The sequence below is a fragment of the Parus major genome, chromosome 9 (assembly GCF_001522545.3).
Source record: "Parus major isolate Abel chromosome 9, Parus_major1.1, whole genome shotgun sequence".
Lineage (NCBI taxonomy): Eukaryota > Metazoa > Chordata > Aves > Passeriformes > Paridae > Parus > Parus major.
Genome location: NC_031778.1, coordinates 4052631 through 4072373, shown reverse-complemented (window position 1 = coordinate 4072373; position 19743 = coordinate 4052631). Strand labels below are relative to the sequence as shown.

General features: G+C 56.3%; 1 protein-coding gene across 1 annotated transcript; it reads right to left on the bottom strand.

Annotated features, from left to right (window-relative positions):
- Positions 1-885: 885 nt before the first annotated feature.
- TSPEAR (thrombospondin type laminin G domain and EAR repeats) lies at positions 886-11959 on the bottom strand. The gene is made up of 12 exons (XM_015637128.3): positions 11470-11959; positions 8984-9204; positions 8672-8910; positions 8455-8545; positions 7931-8087; positions 7404-7535; positions 5890-6122; positions 4040-4226; positions 2372-2601; positions 2098-2285; positions 1454-1555; positions 886-1184 (listed from the first exon to the last, which is right to left on the bottom strand). The coding sequence occupies exons 1-12, from the start codon at positions 11561-11563 to the stop codon at positions 1031-1033; spliced, it is 2028 nt and encodes a 675-aa protein (XP_015492614.1). The 5' UTR covers positions 11564-11959; the 3' UTR covers positions 886-1030.
- Between the last annotated feature and the right edge of the window lie 7784 nt (positions 11960-19743).

Genomic DNA, 19743 nt, shown 5'->3' with positions numbered 1-19743 from the left:
CACTCCTGAGCCCAGAGCCACCTCATCCTCACCAGGCCACTCATGGCCGTGGACATTCAGGGCTGACTTGCTGGGTGAAGGGAGGGATGTCTCCGCCACGGGCAGAGAAGCTCAGTTACCCATGTAGGAGAAAGGCTGGGTGCACACAGTTTATTAGAGCTCTGGTTAAGCAAAAGAGTCCCTTAGCAAAGGTGAGGAAAAGAAAAGAGGCCACAGTTTTGGGTTATCCCCATGCCCGTTGTAGCTGGATTGGTCCAAATGCAAAGCAGGTTTTCTTGGGAGTCACTAACCCCATGCAAAGGTGCATGGACCAGCAAGGACCAGCACTGGCCCTCAAACACACCAACAGGTTTGTGCAGCACACACGACACTTGTTGAGGAAGACCCAAACCAGCCATGGCAGAGTGGGAGGGTGGACAGGCACCTGTGGCAGTGGCATGGAGGTGACATGAAGAACGGCTGCAGTGTCAAACCAGATGGTCCTCAGGAACATCACAGCCCCAGGCAGACACAGCCAAGGCTGGACACACTTCTTTTTCTGTAATTTCTCACATGTTTACTCCCCTCTGCCATGCACCCATCTCAGCAGCTCATGCTCTGCTCTGTCTCTTCCTTCCCTGGCTTTGTGCAAGCTTTGGCCACAGCTGCTGGCAGCTCTGGGTCCCACCTGGGGACTGGAAATTGCCAAGTGTCACAGTCCAGGTAAGCCAGGGGATGCACCCGGGCTCCAGGAACCATGGACATGGCTCTGGAATGTGGTGGCAGAGCTTTCCCAGGAGAAACCGCCACTGGACAAAGCTGCAGGGAGCCCTGGAGCTCTGCCTTCCTCCTCCTCTTCTTCCCCTTCCTCCTCCTCCTCCTCTTCCTCCTCCTCCTCTTCCTCCTCCTCCTCCTCCTCCCTTCCTGCAGAGCATACAGCCAGCCACTGCCCAGCTGATGCTGCAGCAATTCCTGGGCTCTGAGGTCCATCTTCACCTGGATGCCCAGATTGTCCTGGTCCTGGTGATGAGCTGAGCATGTCTCAGCTGCCTCAGGTGGTTTTCAGCTTGAGCACCTTGGAAAGTGGCTCCTTGGCACTGGAGTAGAACAGGTAGGAGCCCTCAGGGGTGTGAAACGCCTCCCAGTCTCTACAGCCCACAGTGGGGAGGTGGTGGGCTGCCACGAAGCCTTCATAGCCTTGCCACCTGCACAGGGAAGGCAGTTAGCTCCTGGGCTGTGAGGTGGGCACCTGGGAAGGGCAGGGGAGCTGAGCCATGGGGCTGGCATCTCCCACCTCCCTGCCGTGTCTCAGGGTGGGATGTCCCTCACCGGGGCTTCCCATTCCTGCTTGAAAACAGGGAACAATCCTATCCATCCTCCCTGGGCAGATGCATGATGCATCAGGCTGTGCCCATGCAGGGTTGTTCCTGCTGGGAACAGCCCCGCAGCGCCCCCAGCCTGCCCTCTGCAGTACCTGTAGATGATGCTGTGAACAGAGAAGGTGAAGCCATTGAAGGAGTTTGCGACCACCAGAAAAGAGTCATCTCCCACCGAGAAGAACTCCCAGTCCAGGGCACTGGGGATGAAATAAGCAGAGGCCCAGGTAAGATGACCCCTGTGTGCCTCGTTGAAGGACCCCACCCCACCCCAATCCCTGATGCCCTGAGGACACACAGAAAACCCTGCTCTTCCCAGGCAGTTCCTGAAAGAAATCCACCCTCATTCCCAAATCTAGGACCTTCTCCCAGCTTCCACTGGGATGTGGTGCCAAGGAGCCGCCACCCATCACCCTCCCCACCAGTCTCAGTCCCTGGGAGAGTGAAAACCTGCAGGAACCCTCCAGGAGAGAAGCAAAGTTTTTAGTTTTAAACTAAAAGAGGAGAGGCCCTGGCACAGGTTGACCAGAGCAGCTGTGGCTGTCCCACCCCTGGAAGTGTCCAAGACCAGGTTGGACGGGACTTGGAGCAACCTGGGACAGTGGAAGGTGTCCCTGCCCATAGCAAGGGGTGGAATGAGATGGTCTTTAAGGTCCCTTCCCAACCAAACCATTCTGGGATTCTGTGAGACCTCAGTGGATGGACATGGACCGAGGAGCACCCTGAATCCTTGCACAGGTACCTGTAGGTGAGAAGGTCCTGGAATTTAACAAACATCTGGGCTGTGATGTTCAGCTCATAGATGGAAGAGTTGATGGCGTAGAAATTGGAGGGTGCTGGCATCCCACTGTCATAGCTGTGGCTGTTGGCAACAGCCAGAAAGACTCTGTCCCCAATATGAAAAACTTCCCAGTCGGCTGCACCAAATGTCTGTGGGGAAGGAGGCCGTGAGAAGCTGGAAGTGGTGCCCTGTCTAAACATAGAGGGGGGACTCAGGAGCAGTGGCCAAGCCTTACCAGGATAGACTGGAAGAGCTGGAAGGAGCCACTGAGCCAGATGTAGATGTGTGAGTAGATCTTAGTGGACGTGCCATTGAATGTGTTAGCTACAGCCAGGAAGGAATATGGTCCGATGGTGAAAAATTCCCAGTCGTAGGCTCCAGAGGTAGGAATGGTCTGGTTAGTTTCGAACAGCCCTGTCCTGGGGTTCCACCTGTATATCACGCTGTCTATATTGTGGTTGTTCCCTGGGGAGACAGATGTGCACCGTGAGGGAAAGCAATTCCTGGTTTGTGTAGGAAACAAGACCCAGAAACAGGCTCAGCTACATGAATATTTGCTAACAGGTCACGAGACTGTTTGCAAGTGACCTGCTGCTTCCCAAGAAGTAGCCAAAGAGATTCTACAGCCTCCACCCCTACCTAAAGACCCCCTCCATCCCTACCTAGTGTCTCCATCCCTAGAGCCTCCATCCCATGGAACACACCAACAGCTCGTCCCGGGTGCACAGCAGCAGCTTTGTGGCAGTCCTGGCAGAGGAGGGACAGGCTTTATCCCCACACAAGCAGCACTCCAGAGGCACCATGCCAGCATCCCAGGGTGGACAAGCTCTGCCAGCTGTCCCACAGGGTGTCCCTGTCTCGTGGGGCCAGTCCCAGCTGTGTCCCTGAGCTCCTGACATCGGGGGCTTCCCCCTTGCCCTGAAGCATGTGTTCCATCCAGCCCCTGGGCTCTGCTCAAGCATCTCAACCTCATGCCTGTGTGGGACCCAGCTGGCTTTAAATCCTCTTTGCAACAGGGACTTGAGAAAGAAAGACTGCAGGAAGAATGGGAATGGCCACATGGGTAAGTGGCAGCTCCTCAGGGACTGACCTCCAGCCCCCTCTAAGGGAAACATCCCCAGTTTGGCTTGGCCATGATGGCTTTAACCCCTGTGTGATGTGCATGGCTGGCAAAGGGACCACACTGCTACAAGGGTCGGTCTCATCCAAACTGGTCTTGATGGAGTCCAACAGGGCACACAGGGCATTTCCAGCCCAGCTCACAGGGGCCCAAGCAACCTGCTGACAGCTCTGACCCTGGTGCCAGAGGTGCTGATGCCCCCTGAGGCAGCCCTGATGGCAGGGAAGGATTCACCATTTGGCCCATCATCTGAACCCAGCTGGGAGCATCCCAGAGAGCCAGGGCTGTGCCCTTCATTCTCTGCTCCAAGGGTGCACATCCCAACCCAGAACAACTCATGGCCTGGGGAGGGGAATGAGGCTGGTGATGTCTGCAGGGAGTCCAGGGAGGGGTGGCAGCTGGCTCTCACTCAGTTTCCTGTGTGCCCACGAGGCCAAGGATCTGGCTTCACGAGAGGCTCAATCTGTGGCACTACCAGGTTATGCAGTATTGGGGATAAAAATGAAAAGAAGCAGAAAGATTCAGCACAGACACCATCCCCACTCCTGTCCTTGTCCCCTGCAGTCAGAAACCCAGAGGATGACTGTGTCAGCCACTTCCTCAAAAGCTTTTCTCTCCTCTGCAAGGCTTTGGGTGTCCTGAGGGACCCCATGCTCACAGCTCACACCTCCCTGGCTCTGCCCTGCCCTCCATTCCACCTGAGGATGCACAGGGAGCATGCTCTGAGCAGGATACTTGCCAGGGTCCCAGATACCACCCCAGGGAACACTGAGGGCTGGCTACCTTCTCTGTGGTTGACCACAGCAAGGAAAGCCTCTCCCTCAATGACAAAGGCCTCCCAGTCCCTGGCGCTGTGTGTGGTGATCCGCTGGTATGTGACGAACTTCGCTTTCCTGCGGCTCCACTTGTAGATCACAGAGAACTCCTGACCCCTCTCATTCTGCTCAAAATTTGCCACTGCCAGGAAGATCTGGAAAAGGAAAAGCCAGGACAGCTTGGTTTTCTCCTTTCAAATGAGCATGGGCAAGAAAACGCAGGGGGAGGTGGGGTGGAGGGCAAGGGGTGGAGGTGGCTGGTGTGGGACACGCTGGCCCTGGCTGGGATCCCTGAACAGTCCCCAAGAAACACAAAGTGGGGACAGGGACCCAGCAGCCTGTGAGGGTCTGGGTGCATGGCAGGGGCACAACTCACAGCCAGCAGCCTCTTAGACAAGGGGAGGGAGAGCTGAGCTGTCTCCACACATGCCCCTCCAGCCCCAGAAATGGGGAGCATGGACATGAAATGTGCTGGTGAAAGAGGGAGGTTTGGCTCACAAACCCTCCTGTAAGGAAGGGTGGGATAGATATGATAATGATAACAATGAAAATAATGATAAAAATTCCCTGAGTCAAAACATTTCTCGGACCAAGAAACCCTTGTGAAAGTGTAAGAGACAGGAGTGATGCAGCAGAGGTGGCCAAGTGCGAGGCAGGGAGCACACCCAAGCTCTGTCATGCTGGCTCTGTGCCACTCCAGCATCCTGCAGATGGAGCAGCAGAGATTATGTCCCAGTCTGGGCCACAAAGAGGCATGGGACCACAGCCCACAAAGAGCAAAGAGTCAGTGGGGGTGCCTCCTGCCTCCTGGCCTGTACAGGACCCTGCCAGCACCAGCCTGGGGCTTTCTTCAGCCAAGGAGTAGCCACCCCCAAGGACAGGGCTGTGCTGGGTCCCCCTGTCCCCCTACACAAGGTGAATCCCCAGCTCTGCTCTCTCTGCAAGCACCAGTCCAGGGACCTCCTTTGGGGCACCTCCAGCAACAGCTTCAGTGGGAAGAGAAACATCTGGGCTACTGGAATCAGCAGTACTGCAGGTGCTGCTGGTGTGACACCTCTTTGGCCACCGTCTCCATGAGGAAATGTGCAGAGCTGATGGGGAGCACCTGGAGACACCCCAGAGTTCCCAAATCCTGCCAGGCAGGATGTCAGGACATTCCCAGCACAAAGCCAGCGCTGCAGCACAGCTGCACATTCAGGCCTTCTGCAGAACCCCACCATCAGGGACAGTCCCCACCGTGTCCCCTACCAGAGATGGTACCCAGCATCAGTTCCCACTGCCACCAAGAGGGGATTTGGCCTGTTTGCATCCAACCAGCAGGGATGTTGGTGTCACCAAGCCTGGAGGCAGAAATTTTGCCCATCCCTCTGTAGACAGGTGCATGTGGCTGGCAATGGGGGAGCCCTGCAGTCACCCTGGGGACAAGGCCAGAATGGGTCATGACAGAGGGGGAACAATCCCAGCTTCCCTGGGAAGCCATCAGATGGCTTTCCTGGGGTTCCTCCAAGGTGATAAGTGGCTTCCCAGAGAGAGGAACCAGGCAAATCCTCTGCCCAAGACTCAAGGCAGATTGCCCAGGGGAGGAAGGATGGCTCCAAAATCCTGGAATAATTTAAAAGCAAGAGAGTTTAAAAATGCAGCAGGTTGGACTCAACTGGTCTCAAGAGGGAACTGCAGGCTCTGATGGATCTTTAAGAGCACAGGTGGATCTCTGAGGTCCAGTTACCACACCCAAGATTCCAGCCTTCAGAGAAGCCAATGCTGGGCAACTGCAATTTGATACACTGAAATCTGGGGACACCTTCCTGGCAGACTCACCTTCTTCCCAATGGTGAAATACTTCCAGGACTGGGCTTGGTAGGTGGGGATGTTCTGGTAGTGCACAAACTTTCCATCAGTCCACCTGTAGATGGCTGATCCTGGGGGCGTGTTCCGGTTGGCCATGGCTGCAAACAGTCCCACCTTTGGGATGGTGAAGACCTCAATGCCCATCGTCTCTGAGTTGGTCACCAGGTTCTGGTATTCCTCCACATAGTCCAGCCTGTGTTGGACTGGGAGCCCACAAAAAAGAGGAATGAGGTTAAAAGCAGGTGGTTTTAGCTGGTGAGGGCTGGCTCAGTGGTGCTTGCTGCTGTGCAGAGCTTTGTGGGGAAAATGAAGGTCCTGGTGTCACTGGGGGTGAAGGGCCAAACCCAGGGGTGGGTGAGAGGCTGACTCCACCTTGATGGACAGCACATCCAGCCCCATCCAGCCCTGCCTGTTCTCCAGCAGCGAGCACAGCTGTGCCCTTGGGGAGCAAGAAAGAACCCCATGCCATGGATTTTGATTGCTTTGATATATTTATCCTCAAGAGAATAAGGAGGAGATGACAGGAGGAGAGGTTAGAGAAGACTTAAGACAGAATTAAAGCCAGAAGTTGGAGCAGAAACACAGAGTGGCCCTGATGGCAGACAGATGGGCACTGGAGGGGAAAAATGGCAAAAGGGGCAGTGTTGGTGGCACCAAGGGGCACAGGGCAGCAAGACCCCAGCATGAGCTCTCCTTGGGGAAAGAAGGACACCGTGCTAATCCTGATGACTCCCAGAGGTGGGGAAGGATAAGGGGTCCAGTCCCTGCTAGCTCCTGTGGGGAACAAATGGCTCATTCAAACCCACCCTGTGGGAATCAGCAGAGGAAAAATTCGGGGAGGGGAGGGGAAGGGAAGGGACATATCCCATCCTCCATGTCCTCTCCAGGGATCCTGGGCAGACAGCCTGGAGTGAGTGAGAGAGTGCCAGTGGATGAAATCCATGTCATTATTCAAGAACACCCATTCAACCCAGGCTCTGGTTGCCTTTCCCACCTTGGTTCTCTCACTGTTTTCTTTAAAAAGTGTCCCACCAGAGCCTGGATGCCATTGAGACCTGTGTCTGCCACCCTCCCAATTGCCCCCACTACTTCTGGCAGATGATGGGTCTCCTTGTTTCCCATTATCCATCCCACAAATGCTTCAGCACTGGGGAAGCACCCCAACACCCTGAGCATGGCTCTCCATGGGGTGAGCTGTCCTGCCCAGACAGGTCAGGAGCTCGTCCTGCCCAGACAATTCCCAGGAGGGACAGATAATGTGGAGAAGGTGGAGTGACCACAGAGGCACTTGAATCCAGAGGTGCTCTGGGAGTGTTGTGGGCACCAAGAGCCAAGCAAAGCAGAGCAGAGACAGGGGGACACCGCAGCCCCTCACACTGCTGACAATTCCCATCCCAAAGTGGTCTCAAGGGTTAATCTCAGCTCCTGCTCTGCTGCAAGGTCTCCTTCCCTCCCTGAGAGTGCCAGAATCTCCCCAGCAGTACCTTCCAGCATGGAGACCCAGGTGCTGCCGTTGCAGAGGTACAGCCCTCGCTGGGAGGCGTTAAACCAGAACCGTGCCTTCTCCTGCTTGGAGCAGCGTGGCCGTACCCCCAGGGTCACTTTCACGTCAGTCTCTGGGCAAGAGAGAGGAGTCAGACAGGAGCCTCTTAGTGCACACAGTGGAGGAGAAGACAGGCAGGAGGGGCAAATGTCCTGGTCTCATCCTGATGGTGGGCACCAGGCAGTGGGGAAAATGGAATCCCAGCACAAATCTGGGAAGCCATAGGCAGGGGCAACCTCATGTGGGGCCACTGATGTGAGCCCAGCTGTACCAAGGGACTCAGGCAAGGCCACCCCATCTTTTCAGGGAGATTTTGGACAGGGATCCCAACATGCACATGAAGAGAAACAGAGGGTGCTGGGAACATCCTCTTCCCCTCTGCTCCTGCTTCATTCCCAGCCCCATGCGAAGACCCTTCCTCACAGAGGTGGAGGTGACCAGCAGAGCCTGTGCCGTGGGGCCACTGACCGTAGGGGTATTTGAGCACCTCATTGCTCACTGGCTTCACAGGGACATCCTGGAGGACACTGGGGACAGACAGCGTTGCTACTTTGAAGTTCATGGCGTGGCATATCCGGGGGGTGGCATCAGCTCCTGGCAGCAGGACAAGCTGCCTCAGCAAGCCCTGGGAAAGTGGGAGCAGAGGGATGGAGACCAAGTCCAGCAAGATCACAGAATGGGAACTGCTGTAATTTGTGCCTTGGATTCCCTGCCTGACTTCTGTTTGTTGCCCTCCCTCAGGGGCTTCAGGCACATTTATCAGATCCCAGATGCCCAGCCTGGGGCATTCTAACAGCTGATGTAAGGGGAGCATTGGCACAAGGCTTGGAGAAGCTGCCTTTCGGTGCCTCCACACGGGAAGGACCCAGAGCCACCTCTGCTTCCTGGGCCATGGCCAAGCCCTACCGTGTAGGGGACTGAGAGAAGGCTATAAGTCATCCCACAGCCAGTCACGACCACCCCTGGGTGAGCCCACACCACCGGGCACCTACCGTGAACACGCCTTTCCTTCTCCGCCTGTTGCCCAGGTAGAAACTGGCTCTCCTCACCGACAGTGAGGCTGGAAATGGTGTCTCCACCACCCTGGAGATGGGCAGAGAAGAGGTAGGGGACAATTTCACAGCATCTACCGGTGGCCGGAGGAGACGCTGCTGGAGGAACATCAGCCTGCCCACCCTGGCGAGCCCCCCAGCGCCGCCCCCAACCTACACATCTTTGGGGATGCTGCAGTCCACCGTCAAGGAGAAGGACTGGCCGGAAACAGCCAGGACGAGCGTGTGCCAGCGGTTGTCGGAGAGGGACACGTTGGGGAAGGTGACGCGGGTCTGCCAGCCGCCGGAGCGCTCCTGGCTCCAGAAGAGGAAGTGGAGCTTGTCGGGGGCGTAGCGCAGCCCCAGCAGGACGCTGGGGCTCTCCTCCACCATCAGCGTGAAGATGTACTCATTCCTCTGCGGACACGGGCTCTGAGCGGCGGGGCCAGCCTGTGCCGTGCCCTCGCCGTGCCCGCCCGGCCGCGCTTACCTTGGCGGGGCGGCGGAGCGCCCGCAGCGTGACTATGATGGAGAACTCCTCGGGAAAGCGATCGCAGTGGATGAAGAGCCGCGAGGCGGGGAAGCCCAGAGCTCGGGGCCGAGAGGCGGAGAGCTGGAGGCCGAGCATGCCCTGCACCTGGAACACCCGCACGCCCCGGGCCAGCGCCCCGGCCGGCACCGCCTCCGAGAGGATGTCCAGCGGCCGCAGGTCTGTGCCGAGACACAGCGTGGGATGGGGGTACCCCGGGGCTGCCTGAGGCGCTCCACCGCAGCAGGATGGCCTGAGTGCCCCAGCAGCCTGCTGGCCCTCGCCCGGGCGGTTCAGACACAAGGCTGGCATCTCCACGGCCACAGCAGGAGCACCAGGTGTGCAGAACCATCTCACTGATGCAGCTCTGAATGCTGGCGCTGCCAGCCAGGCAGCCCCAGGCTGCCACCAGTTTCCTCGGGATGCGCCAGCACCAGCAGCCGGAGCCAGGAGAGCAGGCACGGATCCGGTACCACAGATTGGCTCTCAGGGCAGCCCTATCTCTGTGCACAGGGCAGCGGGGCAGCTCTACCCCTCCAGTCCCGGTTCAGGCTCTCCCAACCCAGCCCTAATTGCACACATGCACACGCACTCCTCCAGCAGGCACCAAAACCACTCATTATAAATAATTACCCTCTCCCCAGAGAAGAGAAGGCTGTACCCAGCCCCAGGGCATTGGCCCGGTGAGAGCACACAGGTGCTGCCGTTGCAGAGGTACACAACATCACCAGAAAGTGTCACCCCATGGAACACTGCCAGCTCCAACATCTCGGCACAGGAAGGGCTGTAGCAGCTGTGGGGACTCCTCCGACCTTCCTGGCCTTGGACCCTCCTCTTTTTATTTTTGAATGTTTTTCTGGCAGAGAAGGGAGGCGATGCCCAAAAGATGAAGCAGCACTTGGCTACACTAAAACATCCCTGATTCCATCCAACCCCGCTGAGACCTGGCTTTTAGCTCTAATTTGTACTAATAAATCCGGGCTGCTGGGGCACAGTGGGAGAGCTGGGAAGGAGGGAGCTGGGAGCAGGGCTGGGCTGTATGTCTGAATCCAAACCAGCTGGAGAAGCAAGCACTTCCTCCAGACATGCCTGGCCAGCCCGGCTCTAGGTGGGCAGAGCAAGGAGGAATCTGCTCATGTGGTTCTATCCCGAGCAGAGCAGGGAGATCAGCGAGGTCCTTCCCACCCTGACAGCTCTGTGTGTCCCCTGTCCACCCCACCGCTGCTTTAAGCAGTTCCTAAAGCAAAGTCTTGGTGGGGGAGTTTTAAGTGGAACAGCTTATTTCAGAAATGCCTCACTGAGGCAACGGCCAGTTCCTGTTTTTCCTGGCAAAAAGTAGAAGCTGAAATCAGGCTTAGCTTTGCAGAGGAGTTTAGGAGCGCCCCCAGTTGCCCCTGAGATGGTGAGGATGAACTGGGGGAGAGCTGGGGCTGGCTATTGTGGGCCAAGAAGAAGCCAAGTCCCAAGACCAAACCCAAATCCCTAAACCCAAAGATCTGTGTCCCAGTCTGCTTCCCACATCCCTCACTGCTAAAGATGGGTGCTCCAGACCAGCTTGGGCAGCACAAGGGGTGTCAGGGGGCCTCATGCTGGGGTCCCCAGGATGATGCTGGGGCCTCAGTACCCCCAGGATCCCTCCAGCCAAGGCTGTTTGGGGACAGCAGGGACATTCCCAGAGTGACTGGAGCACCTTGGAGAGGAGGCAGTGGGCAGAAACTCTCCAATTTTTCCCTGTTTTTCTTCTCACATCATCTGGGATGTGACAAAAAGCAAATACAATTGCCATCAAACTGGGACAAGCCCTAAGCACACCTGGGCCCAAGCAGCCCTAAAAACTGAGCTCAAGCTTCCCTGCCCACACAGCACAGGCATGGGGATGGGATGGCAGAGCCAGGGCATGGGGATCCTCTCTGGCCCAGGAAATGACCCTGGAGCTGCTGGATCCTCGGCTGAGGACGGTGGGACGGAAACTTTTACTGCTGGGAGGGTGGAGCTTGTGCCTGTGAGAGCACAGAAAAGTCCAGGACAGGAGGGACTTTCCAGAGGGACTTCATGGCTCTCTTCTCCTTCTTCCAGTTCTTCCCCTCCCCTCTGCCTCCAGCAGAACCTGGGACAATGCTTGTGTGACAGGGACAGCCACAGCTCTCCCCACAGCTCCGAGAGGGCTGGTTGTCCCCCGGCTGGCATTGTTGGGGCTGCAGGCACAGGAATGACCCCACGTCCTGCTGTCCATGGGCGCTGGCAGCCTGCAGCACCCGAGGCATCGCTGCCACTTGGTCCACTGAGCGGACACGGAGCGCTGAAACGCTGGGGTTGGGCTGTTTTGGGGGTATGCCCCCCAAAACAGAGCACACCTTCTGGGGTTTACACCCCAGCCATGCGAGCACAGCAGTCCCAGCACGATTCCCATCAGGGTGAACACCAGCCCACCTGCCCTTGGCTCCTACCTGTGCAGTGCTGCCACGTCCTGCCTCCCCGGACGAAGCCCCCGCCGCTGGCCCAGCGGAGGAGAACGACCCAGAGCAGCAGTGGTGCCGACATCGGGGACCTGGCCTGAGGGGGTCCATCCACTGGGACCCCCTCGCTGTCCCCTGCTCGGCTCAGCGCCCCGGGGGCTCTGGCATGCTCTCGATGGGACCCCCGGCACCTCTCCGTCCTCCCCGGGGCCGTGTCACCGCAGGCTGCCGAGGGCCGGCTCTGTGCCGGGGCTGTCCGTGAGCATCGCCCCCTGGGGCACGGCCGGGGGGCTCCCGGGGGGCTCCCGGGGCGGCCGCCGAGGCAGTGCCGGCTGCAGCCTGCACACAGACATTTAAATGAGAGGTCGGTGGCGGGAGAGGAGGAGTCCCGGCTCCTCCGAGAGCTTTTATCTTTTGCCCAACCCTCTGGAAGGCGGCTTTGGGAAGGGATTTTTTTTTTTTTTTAATCTTTTTTTTTTTTTTTTTTGCTTGCTTTCTTTGCTTCCTTTCATTTTTGGTGATTCATTTTTTTCTGGGCTCACACGGGAGTAGGTGGGAGATTCACCCCTGCCTGGAGAGACTTGGTGGGAACCTTCCTAGCCCTAAATGCATTGGTTTTCAGCTTGTATTGAATGAGAGACCCTCTGACCCCTCTGGACCATTCCACCGTGGCCAGATCCCAAAAACTGTGTATTTCTGTCCCAGTATTGTCCCAGGCAGGTGACGCACATCCCGTGCCCCAGGCAAGGCTCCATCCCAAGGGCCAGCCACCAGACCCAGCCCTGCCACAAAAACGCCACTGATTCAGAAAACCTCCAGGTTCTGCTGCTCCAAGGGAAGCATCAGCAGTGGGAAAGCTCCCTGCACACAGTGAGCTCCGCTGGGCTCCTCCAGCCACAGAACGAGTCTTTTCCATTCCCCAAACAATTGAAACAGGCTCTCACCCCCCTCGTCCCCAAAGCCTTCCCGCAAGGCGAGCGCCAGAATAGAAAGCGGATGGCGAGGACCAAACGCCAAAAATTGTGTCACAAACTGGGGGTTTTGTCAGCAAGGAACAGCCAGAGCTGGACCTGCGGCCGTGTTCACTGTCAGTCTGTCCTCACCCCGAAATCAGCTGTGCTGGGACTGAGAGTGCAGCCCAAGGAGTGCAACCCATGGTGGAGCACAGCACCATGATCACACCTTGGTCCTAAACCCCAAGAGAAAACCTCAAGGCACCAGAAGGTTGGTGGCTCTGTCTCAGAGCCTGGAGAGTGGCTGTGTGCCTCTCCAACAGCCCTAGCAGGGCTGCATGGAGCTCCCCCTCTCCAAACAGCCTCCCTCTGGGCATCCCCCAAATTAGGATTCTACCAGGATTGTGCTTAAACAGAGCTTAACCCCTCTGCCAAGAGAGAGCTGCAGAGGTGAGGCACTGCTGTCTCCTCATCCTCATCCTCATCCTCATCCTCATCCTCATCCTCATCCCGCTTTTCTGACCTTTTCCCAGCCTTTTCCCCATCCTCATCCTCATCCTCATCCTCATCCTCATCCTCATCCTCGGGATGGTGTCCACTGAACAGCCATGACCAAACCTGGGGGTCCCAAATAGTAAATGGTGGTTCTGAAAAGCACCTGGCAGTCCCAAATGGCAGCTGCTGGAGGTGAACACAAGGGATGCAGGAGGACAAACCATCCCATCACCCCTGGCAGTCCCTCCTGATACTCCTTGCAGCTTTGAGGACACCCACCAGGGCTGGGACTGGGAGCAATCTCCTCACTGGAACCCCAAGCTACAGGAAGATAGTGTCCCAAGCACGTGTGGCAGAGAGAGGGTGCAATGGAGGGGAGGCTCCCATCAGGTTGGAACTGGGAAAGGCGTCACAAGAATCAGAGGCACCACATTTCCCAGGGCTGCACACATGTGTCAAGTTAAGTGTGGCTTTGGGAACTGGCAGCACTGCCCTGAGCAGGGGATGGATTTGGGGAAGGCTCCTGCTGAGGCTCTCTGCAAGGGTCCAGGGAGGAAGGGAAAGTCCTGGCAGAGATTCTGAATCCATTGGTTTTTCAAAGATGCAGCTACCTTTCAGTGCTCTCTTGGCCAAAAAAATAGTCAGTAGGGACATCTTCAGAGACAAGAACACAGCTGTGGGTGCCCCCTCGAGACACACAGACATCTGTGGACTTCAGGTGAGAGGTGGAGGGATTGAAGCCCCCCCACTGATGAGCACAGAGGGCATGGCAGGCTCAGGCTGCTGCTCAGCCACATTAATGAACAGTCTCCAGGTGAGGACAGGGATGTTGAAGGTCCTCAAGGGTTTCCCCCTTCACTGGGCTGGGGATGCTGGTGTGGCAGAAGATGGTGGAGTGGCTTGGCCAGTGCCCGGCGCTTTCCTCCCTGCCTGGGGAAGCGTGCTGTGATGTGAAGTAAGGACAGGGACACACCACTCCCCGCTGTCACACTGGGTCCAGGACCTGCTCCCTGTCCCCAGGACAGTAGGAAGTGGTCTGCAAAATAGTTCCTAAGTGCACAGGCACACATTCCTATGTGCAGAAGCAAGCACAAGTGGATGAAATAAAAGAGAAAAACAGTGAGACATTTGCCTAATTCACATGGGGTGTAAATAAAACCATGTGGTGGCCCTGAACAAAATGATCCTTGGATTTTCACCAGAAAGGTTTGGCCATCCCTGGGTTAGGAAAGGTTGAGAAACCCATCTGTAGGCAATCCATTGCAAGCAGAGCTTTCAGGCAGGGGACAGTGTGAGGAGGGCACCTCATCGATGCCAGGGACCGGCCAGACCCTGCACACAGGGGAACATTCCTGCTCTTCCAAGGCTGTAACTCATTCCTTATTATTTGCAGACACAAAGCCTTGTTTCAGGGCTTCATGCCTTATTCATTTCAGTCTTTTTTCTTAACATCTGTATATAATCAGAGAATCCTTTAGGTTGGAAAAGACCTCTAAGTCCGTCAAGCATTTTCCCCTGAAATGCAGTGCAGGCATCAGCAAGGGCAAAGCTTTGAGAGAACGCATAAATAACTGATGGACAAATGTCCATCCCATGGTGTCTCCAGATTTTCCCTACTCTCCTGCCTGCACCAGCAGGGCCAGCAGAGCCTGCCACACTCAAATCCACAGGGACAGAGCTGGAGGTCAGTGATGAGCACATGGAGTTGGTCTCACCTGTGTGACCAGCAGGGTGGACATCAGCCCTTTGGGATCACTTAGGAAGGGGATGGGGGGAATTGTTCTCAGAGTGACATCCCAGATTGCAGTTCCCCAAACCACAGTTTGGGTTCAACAACTGGAACGCCTTCCCCAGGATGCTGGGATAAGGTCTCCATCCTCAGCTGTTTCCAAGGCTCCTCCCTGGTCACCTCTGCCCTTTCTCCCAGGCTGAAAATCTTCCTTGTGTTTCCTGGAGCAACTTCAGCTCCCTGAGTCCAACCCACCATCATCAAGCAGAGTTCCGGCAAGAAATCTCCACACCAGGAAACCTGTCAGCATCGTACAGAAGCGCAAATGTCTTTAACCCCAATGCCTTTCAAAAGCTGAATTCCCAGAAGTTTTGGAGAGGTTCTGCCAGGAAAAGTTTTGTGAAAGACTGGGAGGATTGCAAAAGGCACCGTTTTTAGGAAAACCACCAGAAAAAGTGTACAAAGCCACCCCAACACAGCAAGTCCTGCTGCCAGCTCCCCAGCACGGAGCTGCCTTCGCGTGCAATCCCTGCCAGGCAGTGGCAAGCCACCAGCATCGCTTGTGTCCCAGAGTCCCCCATGTCCCCACACTCACTGCCAGCCCCAGGGAATGAAGGAGCTGGGAGCCCCCAGCCTGCTTTGGCCACGGCAGCAGGCAGTGGGTTGCAGCCCATGTCCAGGCAGCCAGGAGCAGGCTGAGCATACTGCGCTGCATTTGGAGGACACATGGCAGCTGAGCTGGCAGGCTCTGAAAGGGCTCCAGAAAGCAGACACTTAACTTTCACCAGTACAAGGGAAGACAGGCTTTGAGACTGTGCTTGCACACTGGAGCTGTTTCGGATGGGGCTGTGCAGCACCCACAGCTGCATCTCCCCTCATCTCTCCCAACATGTGACCAGTAGCCCTTCAGTATTGCCTGGCCCTTGTTGATATAGTTGTTTCAATTTTTGTCACCTTCCCCCAGTGTGCCCAAAGCTGTCGAAGAGGCTGAGCCACCTCCCTGCAGCCACAGGGTCACCAGACTCACCCCTTTCCACTAAGGCAGCTCTGTTGAACTGGCATCCAGTCCAGGCAACCGTGAGCATGCCAACTACAGGAACAGTGCTCTGGGTATTTTCTGTAGATCTCAGGTCTACATGGAGGCAAAAGAGCAGAGTTTTACAGGTTTTAGGGGCTTGCAGGTCACTTGGTGGTGGTGTGGGAAATCCAGGAGCTCTGTCTGGAGCCCCCTGCTCCCCCTGCAATGGGAAAATTCTGCTTGGCTTGGGGCTCAGCTGAGATCTTTCCACAAAGGGAATAAACAGCGTTCCAGAGGGCAAGGGAAAGGAGGCAACATTCATGTTCCATGCTTACTGCCTGTGTTTAGTCTCCTTCAGGGACGACTCTTGTCCCAACACCCCAGGGCTGTGCAGAGCAGCTGGGGTTTTAGAAACACCTGAGCTTTCCTGCATCAGGATCAGCAGCTCAGCAGGCTGCACATGCACACCCAGGGGCTCTGTGTTGGGAACTGTCAGCTCAGCCAAGCAAACCCCAGGCCAAGTGCTCCGTGCTGAGAGTTGCCCAGAGATGCCGTGGACTCTTCATCCCTGAAAATGTTCAAGGCCAGGTTGGATGGGGCTTGGAGCAACCTGGGCTAGTGAAAGGTGTCCCTGGGCCTGGCAGGGGATTGGAGTGAGATGAGCTTTAATATTGCTTCCAGCACAAACCATCTGGGGATTCTGATTCTATGATCTCTCTCTGTAGGCTGCCTTGGAGTAACACCTGAGCCCCAGGGCTGGCTCTGGCATGGGGAGAGGAATATCCCTTGGCAGTGCAGGAGGAAACCCTCCTCTGCCTTTGCTTGTAGTCCTTTGATCTGTGCAGTGACCACACATGCCAGCTCTCAACAGGTAGATGGTGGTAAGCAGCACAAAGAGCTGCAGCAGGGAAACCCAAGGATTCGCCCCCACGTGCTCGGGCCCATTGAGGACTGTCAGGGATAGAAAATGGGAAGCACAGTGCTGGTTGGACTGAAATGATCCCATGGCTCCCAGCTTAGGGACCAGTCAGCAACTTCTCTGCCACAAGTCCACCTCACACCGGTGCCCCGGGAAAGTGTGGGTGCCAGGAGCCCCACCCCAGCGCTAGCAGCAAATCTGGGCTGAGCCCATAGGCTGAGGCCCCTGCAGCAAACAGCAGCTTTAGCATCGCTGTGCTCTAAAAACCTCCTGCCCAAAGACACAGAGACCCTCTGGACACATTTATCGCTCGCTTGTATGCCATTGTCAATCTTTGGTTATTCTCTGAGTGATGATTCCGGCTCTGGAGGAGCTGGGGGGGCTGCCCGGGTGCCAAGGCGGGAGCGCAGGCAGCCACGCTCGCTCTGCCCACCCGCCGGCAGCCGAGCACAGCTCCATCTCCTCCGACATCCGGCAAGGAAAGGGAACAAAGGCAGAGAACAATTCCTATTGTTTTCCATTACTTTCTTCAGGGCAGCTCTTCCAGTGCAAGGCTGCTGCCCAGTCACTCCGGCTGCAGCGCCTCTCCCCTGCGCTCGGAGCTGGGCAGATGCCACTGGGGATGCGGTTCCTGTGCCCAGGTTCCTGCCATGGACCCTCGGAGCCTTCTCTCCACAGAGACAGAGACAGCGTTCTTGGGAGGGTATCCCCCCACCACAGCTCCTGTCCTGCTCCACAGCACCACTGGGCATTCCGGAGATGCTCAGGAATGGGAAGTGCTGGGTTAATGGTTTGACTCCGTGATCTTAGATTTTCCAGCTAAATGATTCTCTGATGACACCCAGATTCCTGTAACCAGCCAAGGCACAACGCCTGTGGTGAGGAAGGGGTGAGATCAGCCTTAAGTGAAGGAGATCACCCTGATCACTTCTGTGGGTCTCCAAGGAGGAACAGAAGCACCTACAGAAGAATCCCTGTTGGGATTTGGGTTGGAAGAGACCTTAAAGCCCATCTCATTCTACCTCCTGCCATGGCCAGGGACACCTTCCACTATCCCAGGTTGCTCTACACCTTGTTTAACCTGGCCTTGGACACTTCCAGAGATGGGGCAGCCACAGCTTCTCTAGGAAAGAAGGCATCTAATGTGTGAGAGAGAATTCAACCTATGAGTCTTGCTGGATGGGGATGAATGGATAAAATAAATAAAATGCCCCCTGGTCACTGACTGGGTGTTCCAGGGACAGATGCTGAAAGTTTCAAATGCTAAGTGAGGCTGGATGGGGACACTTTGGACAAGTGGCTTCTCCAATAACACTGATGTTTTTGTAAAGCCACACTTCCTATAGAGCCTTAGGAGCTTCCTACAGCCCACAGACCCCAGCCCTCCCACCAAGGCCATGCTTAGGCTCCAAGAAGATCCCATATCAAAGCAGGGTCTGGCCAAGGACAAAGCTCAAACTGCCTCTCCAGACAAAGTGAGTTTGAAAACACCTGGACTCTGGCCTGCCTGTCTGGAATCCTCCATTGACAAGAACTGGTAAGAAAAGCTGAGCTCTGGCTGAGCAAGGCCCCTCTGGAGCCACCCATGCAGCAAGCCTATTAGATACCAAGGAAGGATCTCCACCCCCAGAGGTTTTTGCTTCAGAACAAGTTCACCTGATCCAATATACTCGGTATTTCATCATTTCCTAGCTCCCAGAAGGATGAATGGCAAGGGGAAGCAAAGCATGAGCTCTGCTGTTCAATTTCAGATTGGGGCACGTCTCTAACACACCTGTCTCACAGAGGGAGATTCTCCAGCACCTGAGCTGCTGACCAAGCTTGGAGGGATCTGACTGGGACTGGGTCTGGTCAGATCTCTGAGGGGTCTTCCTCTGTCTGATAGAAGAAGACAGGGATCCTGATGAAGCACCACACCAGGAGAGGAGTCTGTGTGAGCCCATCCCAGGCAGACTTAGCAAAGAAACCCCGATTCATTCAACATCCCCATGCCACTCCAGCTGGGTTCAATCTGCCAAATTATTTTGGCATGGGGAAAAGTGTTTTGGGCCCAAACTTCCATCTCAGCTGTGAGTGGAGAGCCTCCCCATGCTGGGCTCTGCACCCAAGCACTTGGGTGCATGTTGCATCCTGCATTTCTGCTTCTTTGAACCCACCTCCTGTGTCCCCTGTACCCCTGGCCGCAGTGGGGGCATTTGCCCTCACTCCTCAGCGAGCTCTGTCCCAGGACACAGCCTCATCCCCCACACAGGATGCCCCATGCACAGAGGAAGGGGACTCAGCCCAGGACTTGGCTCATGCCAGGGACATGACCAGACAGACCCGCTCCCAAATCCCTCCCGAGAACTCTCACACACACACTGCTCACACGGGCAGCTCCCCTGTAATAACCCACGGCCATGTCACTGCCATCAATTATCAATTAACACACCCCATCATCTTACCTACTGCCCAGTCCCATCTCAGGGGGTGTGAGCCACCTTCAAAAGCCACCTGGCTGGCTCTCCTGGGGCTCTTACACCTTGGGAGAAGACCCATCAGAGCAGGCTGGGGTAGGCAGGAAGATCACCAGGACTGAGTCACAGGGATGGCACAGACCTCCCAGCTCCCACACTCCCATGGGGCCAGGAGAGCACCAAGCAGGACTACCAAAAGTTAAATGGCTTGGACAATTCCCTCATCAGTGCTGGAGGAGTTCATCCCTGCAGCACCAGGGGGCCTGGCACAGCACTTTTGGTGCCCAAGACATCAGGTGGCACCTGGCAGCAGGAGAGGGGACATCAGGAGCCCTCACTGGGGCTTGGCAGCTCAGGCCCTCAGATGCTAGAGGAATTCTCCAGACTCCTGCGCCTTCTCCTTCCTGTGCTACCCCCAGCCCTACCTCCAGCTGGCAGCAAGACCCCCAGTATCCCTTCCCTCACACTCTTCCTGCCTTTGAGCTTCCTGAAGCACAGAGATTTTCTTCTTCCCCCGAGTCAGGGAAATTTGGAAGGGAAGGCACATGGGACATGTGACCGGTGCTGCCTTTGCCAGGGCACTGTTAGGACCTCCCATGCTCAGCCTCTGTCCCTGCCCCTGCCCTGGCTGCAATCCCACATCCAAGACAATTCCAGTATCAGCAGCACGGCTGGAGCTGGGAAGGGACATTTCA

What these genes read in the sequence shown, in the direction of transcription:
- TSPEAR (XM_015637128.3), bottom strand. Translation starts at nt 11,563, where the DNA reads ATGTCGGCACCACTGCTGCTCTGGGTCGTTCTCCTCCGCTGGGCCAGC. An exon ending in CGCTCCGCCGCCCCGCCAAG is followed by an intron (nt 8,911 to 8,983) that starts GTAAGCGCGGCC and finishes CCGTGTCCGCAG; the next exon opens with AGGAATGAGTACATCTTCAC. An exon ending in ATTTCACCATTGGGAAGAAG is followed by an intron (nt 4,227 to 5,889) that starts GTGAGTCTGCCA and finishes TTCCTTTTCCAG; the next exon opens with ATCTTCCTGGCAGTGGCAAA.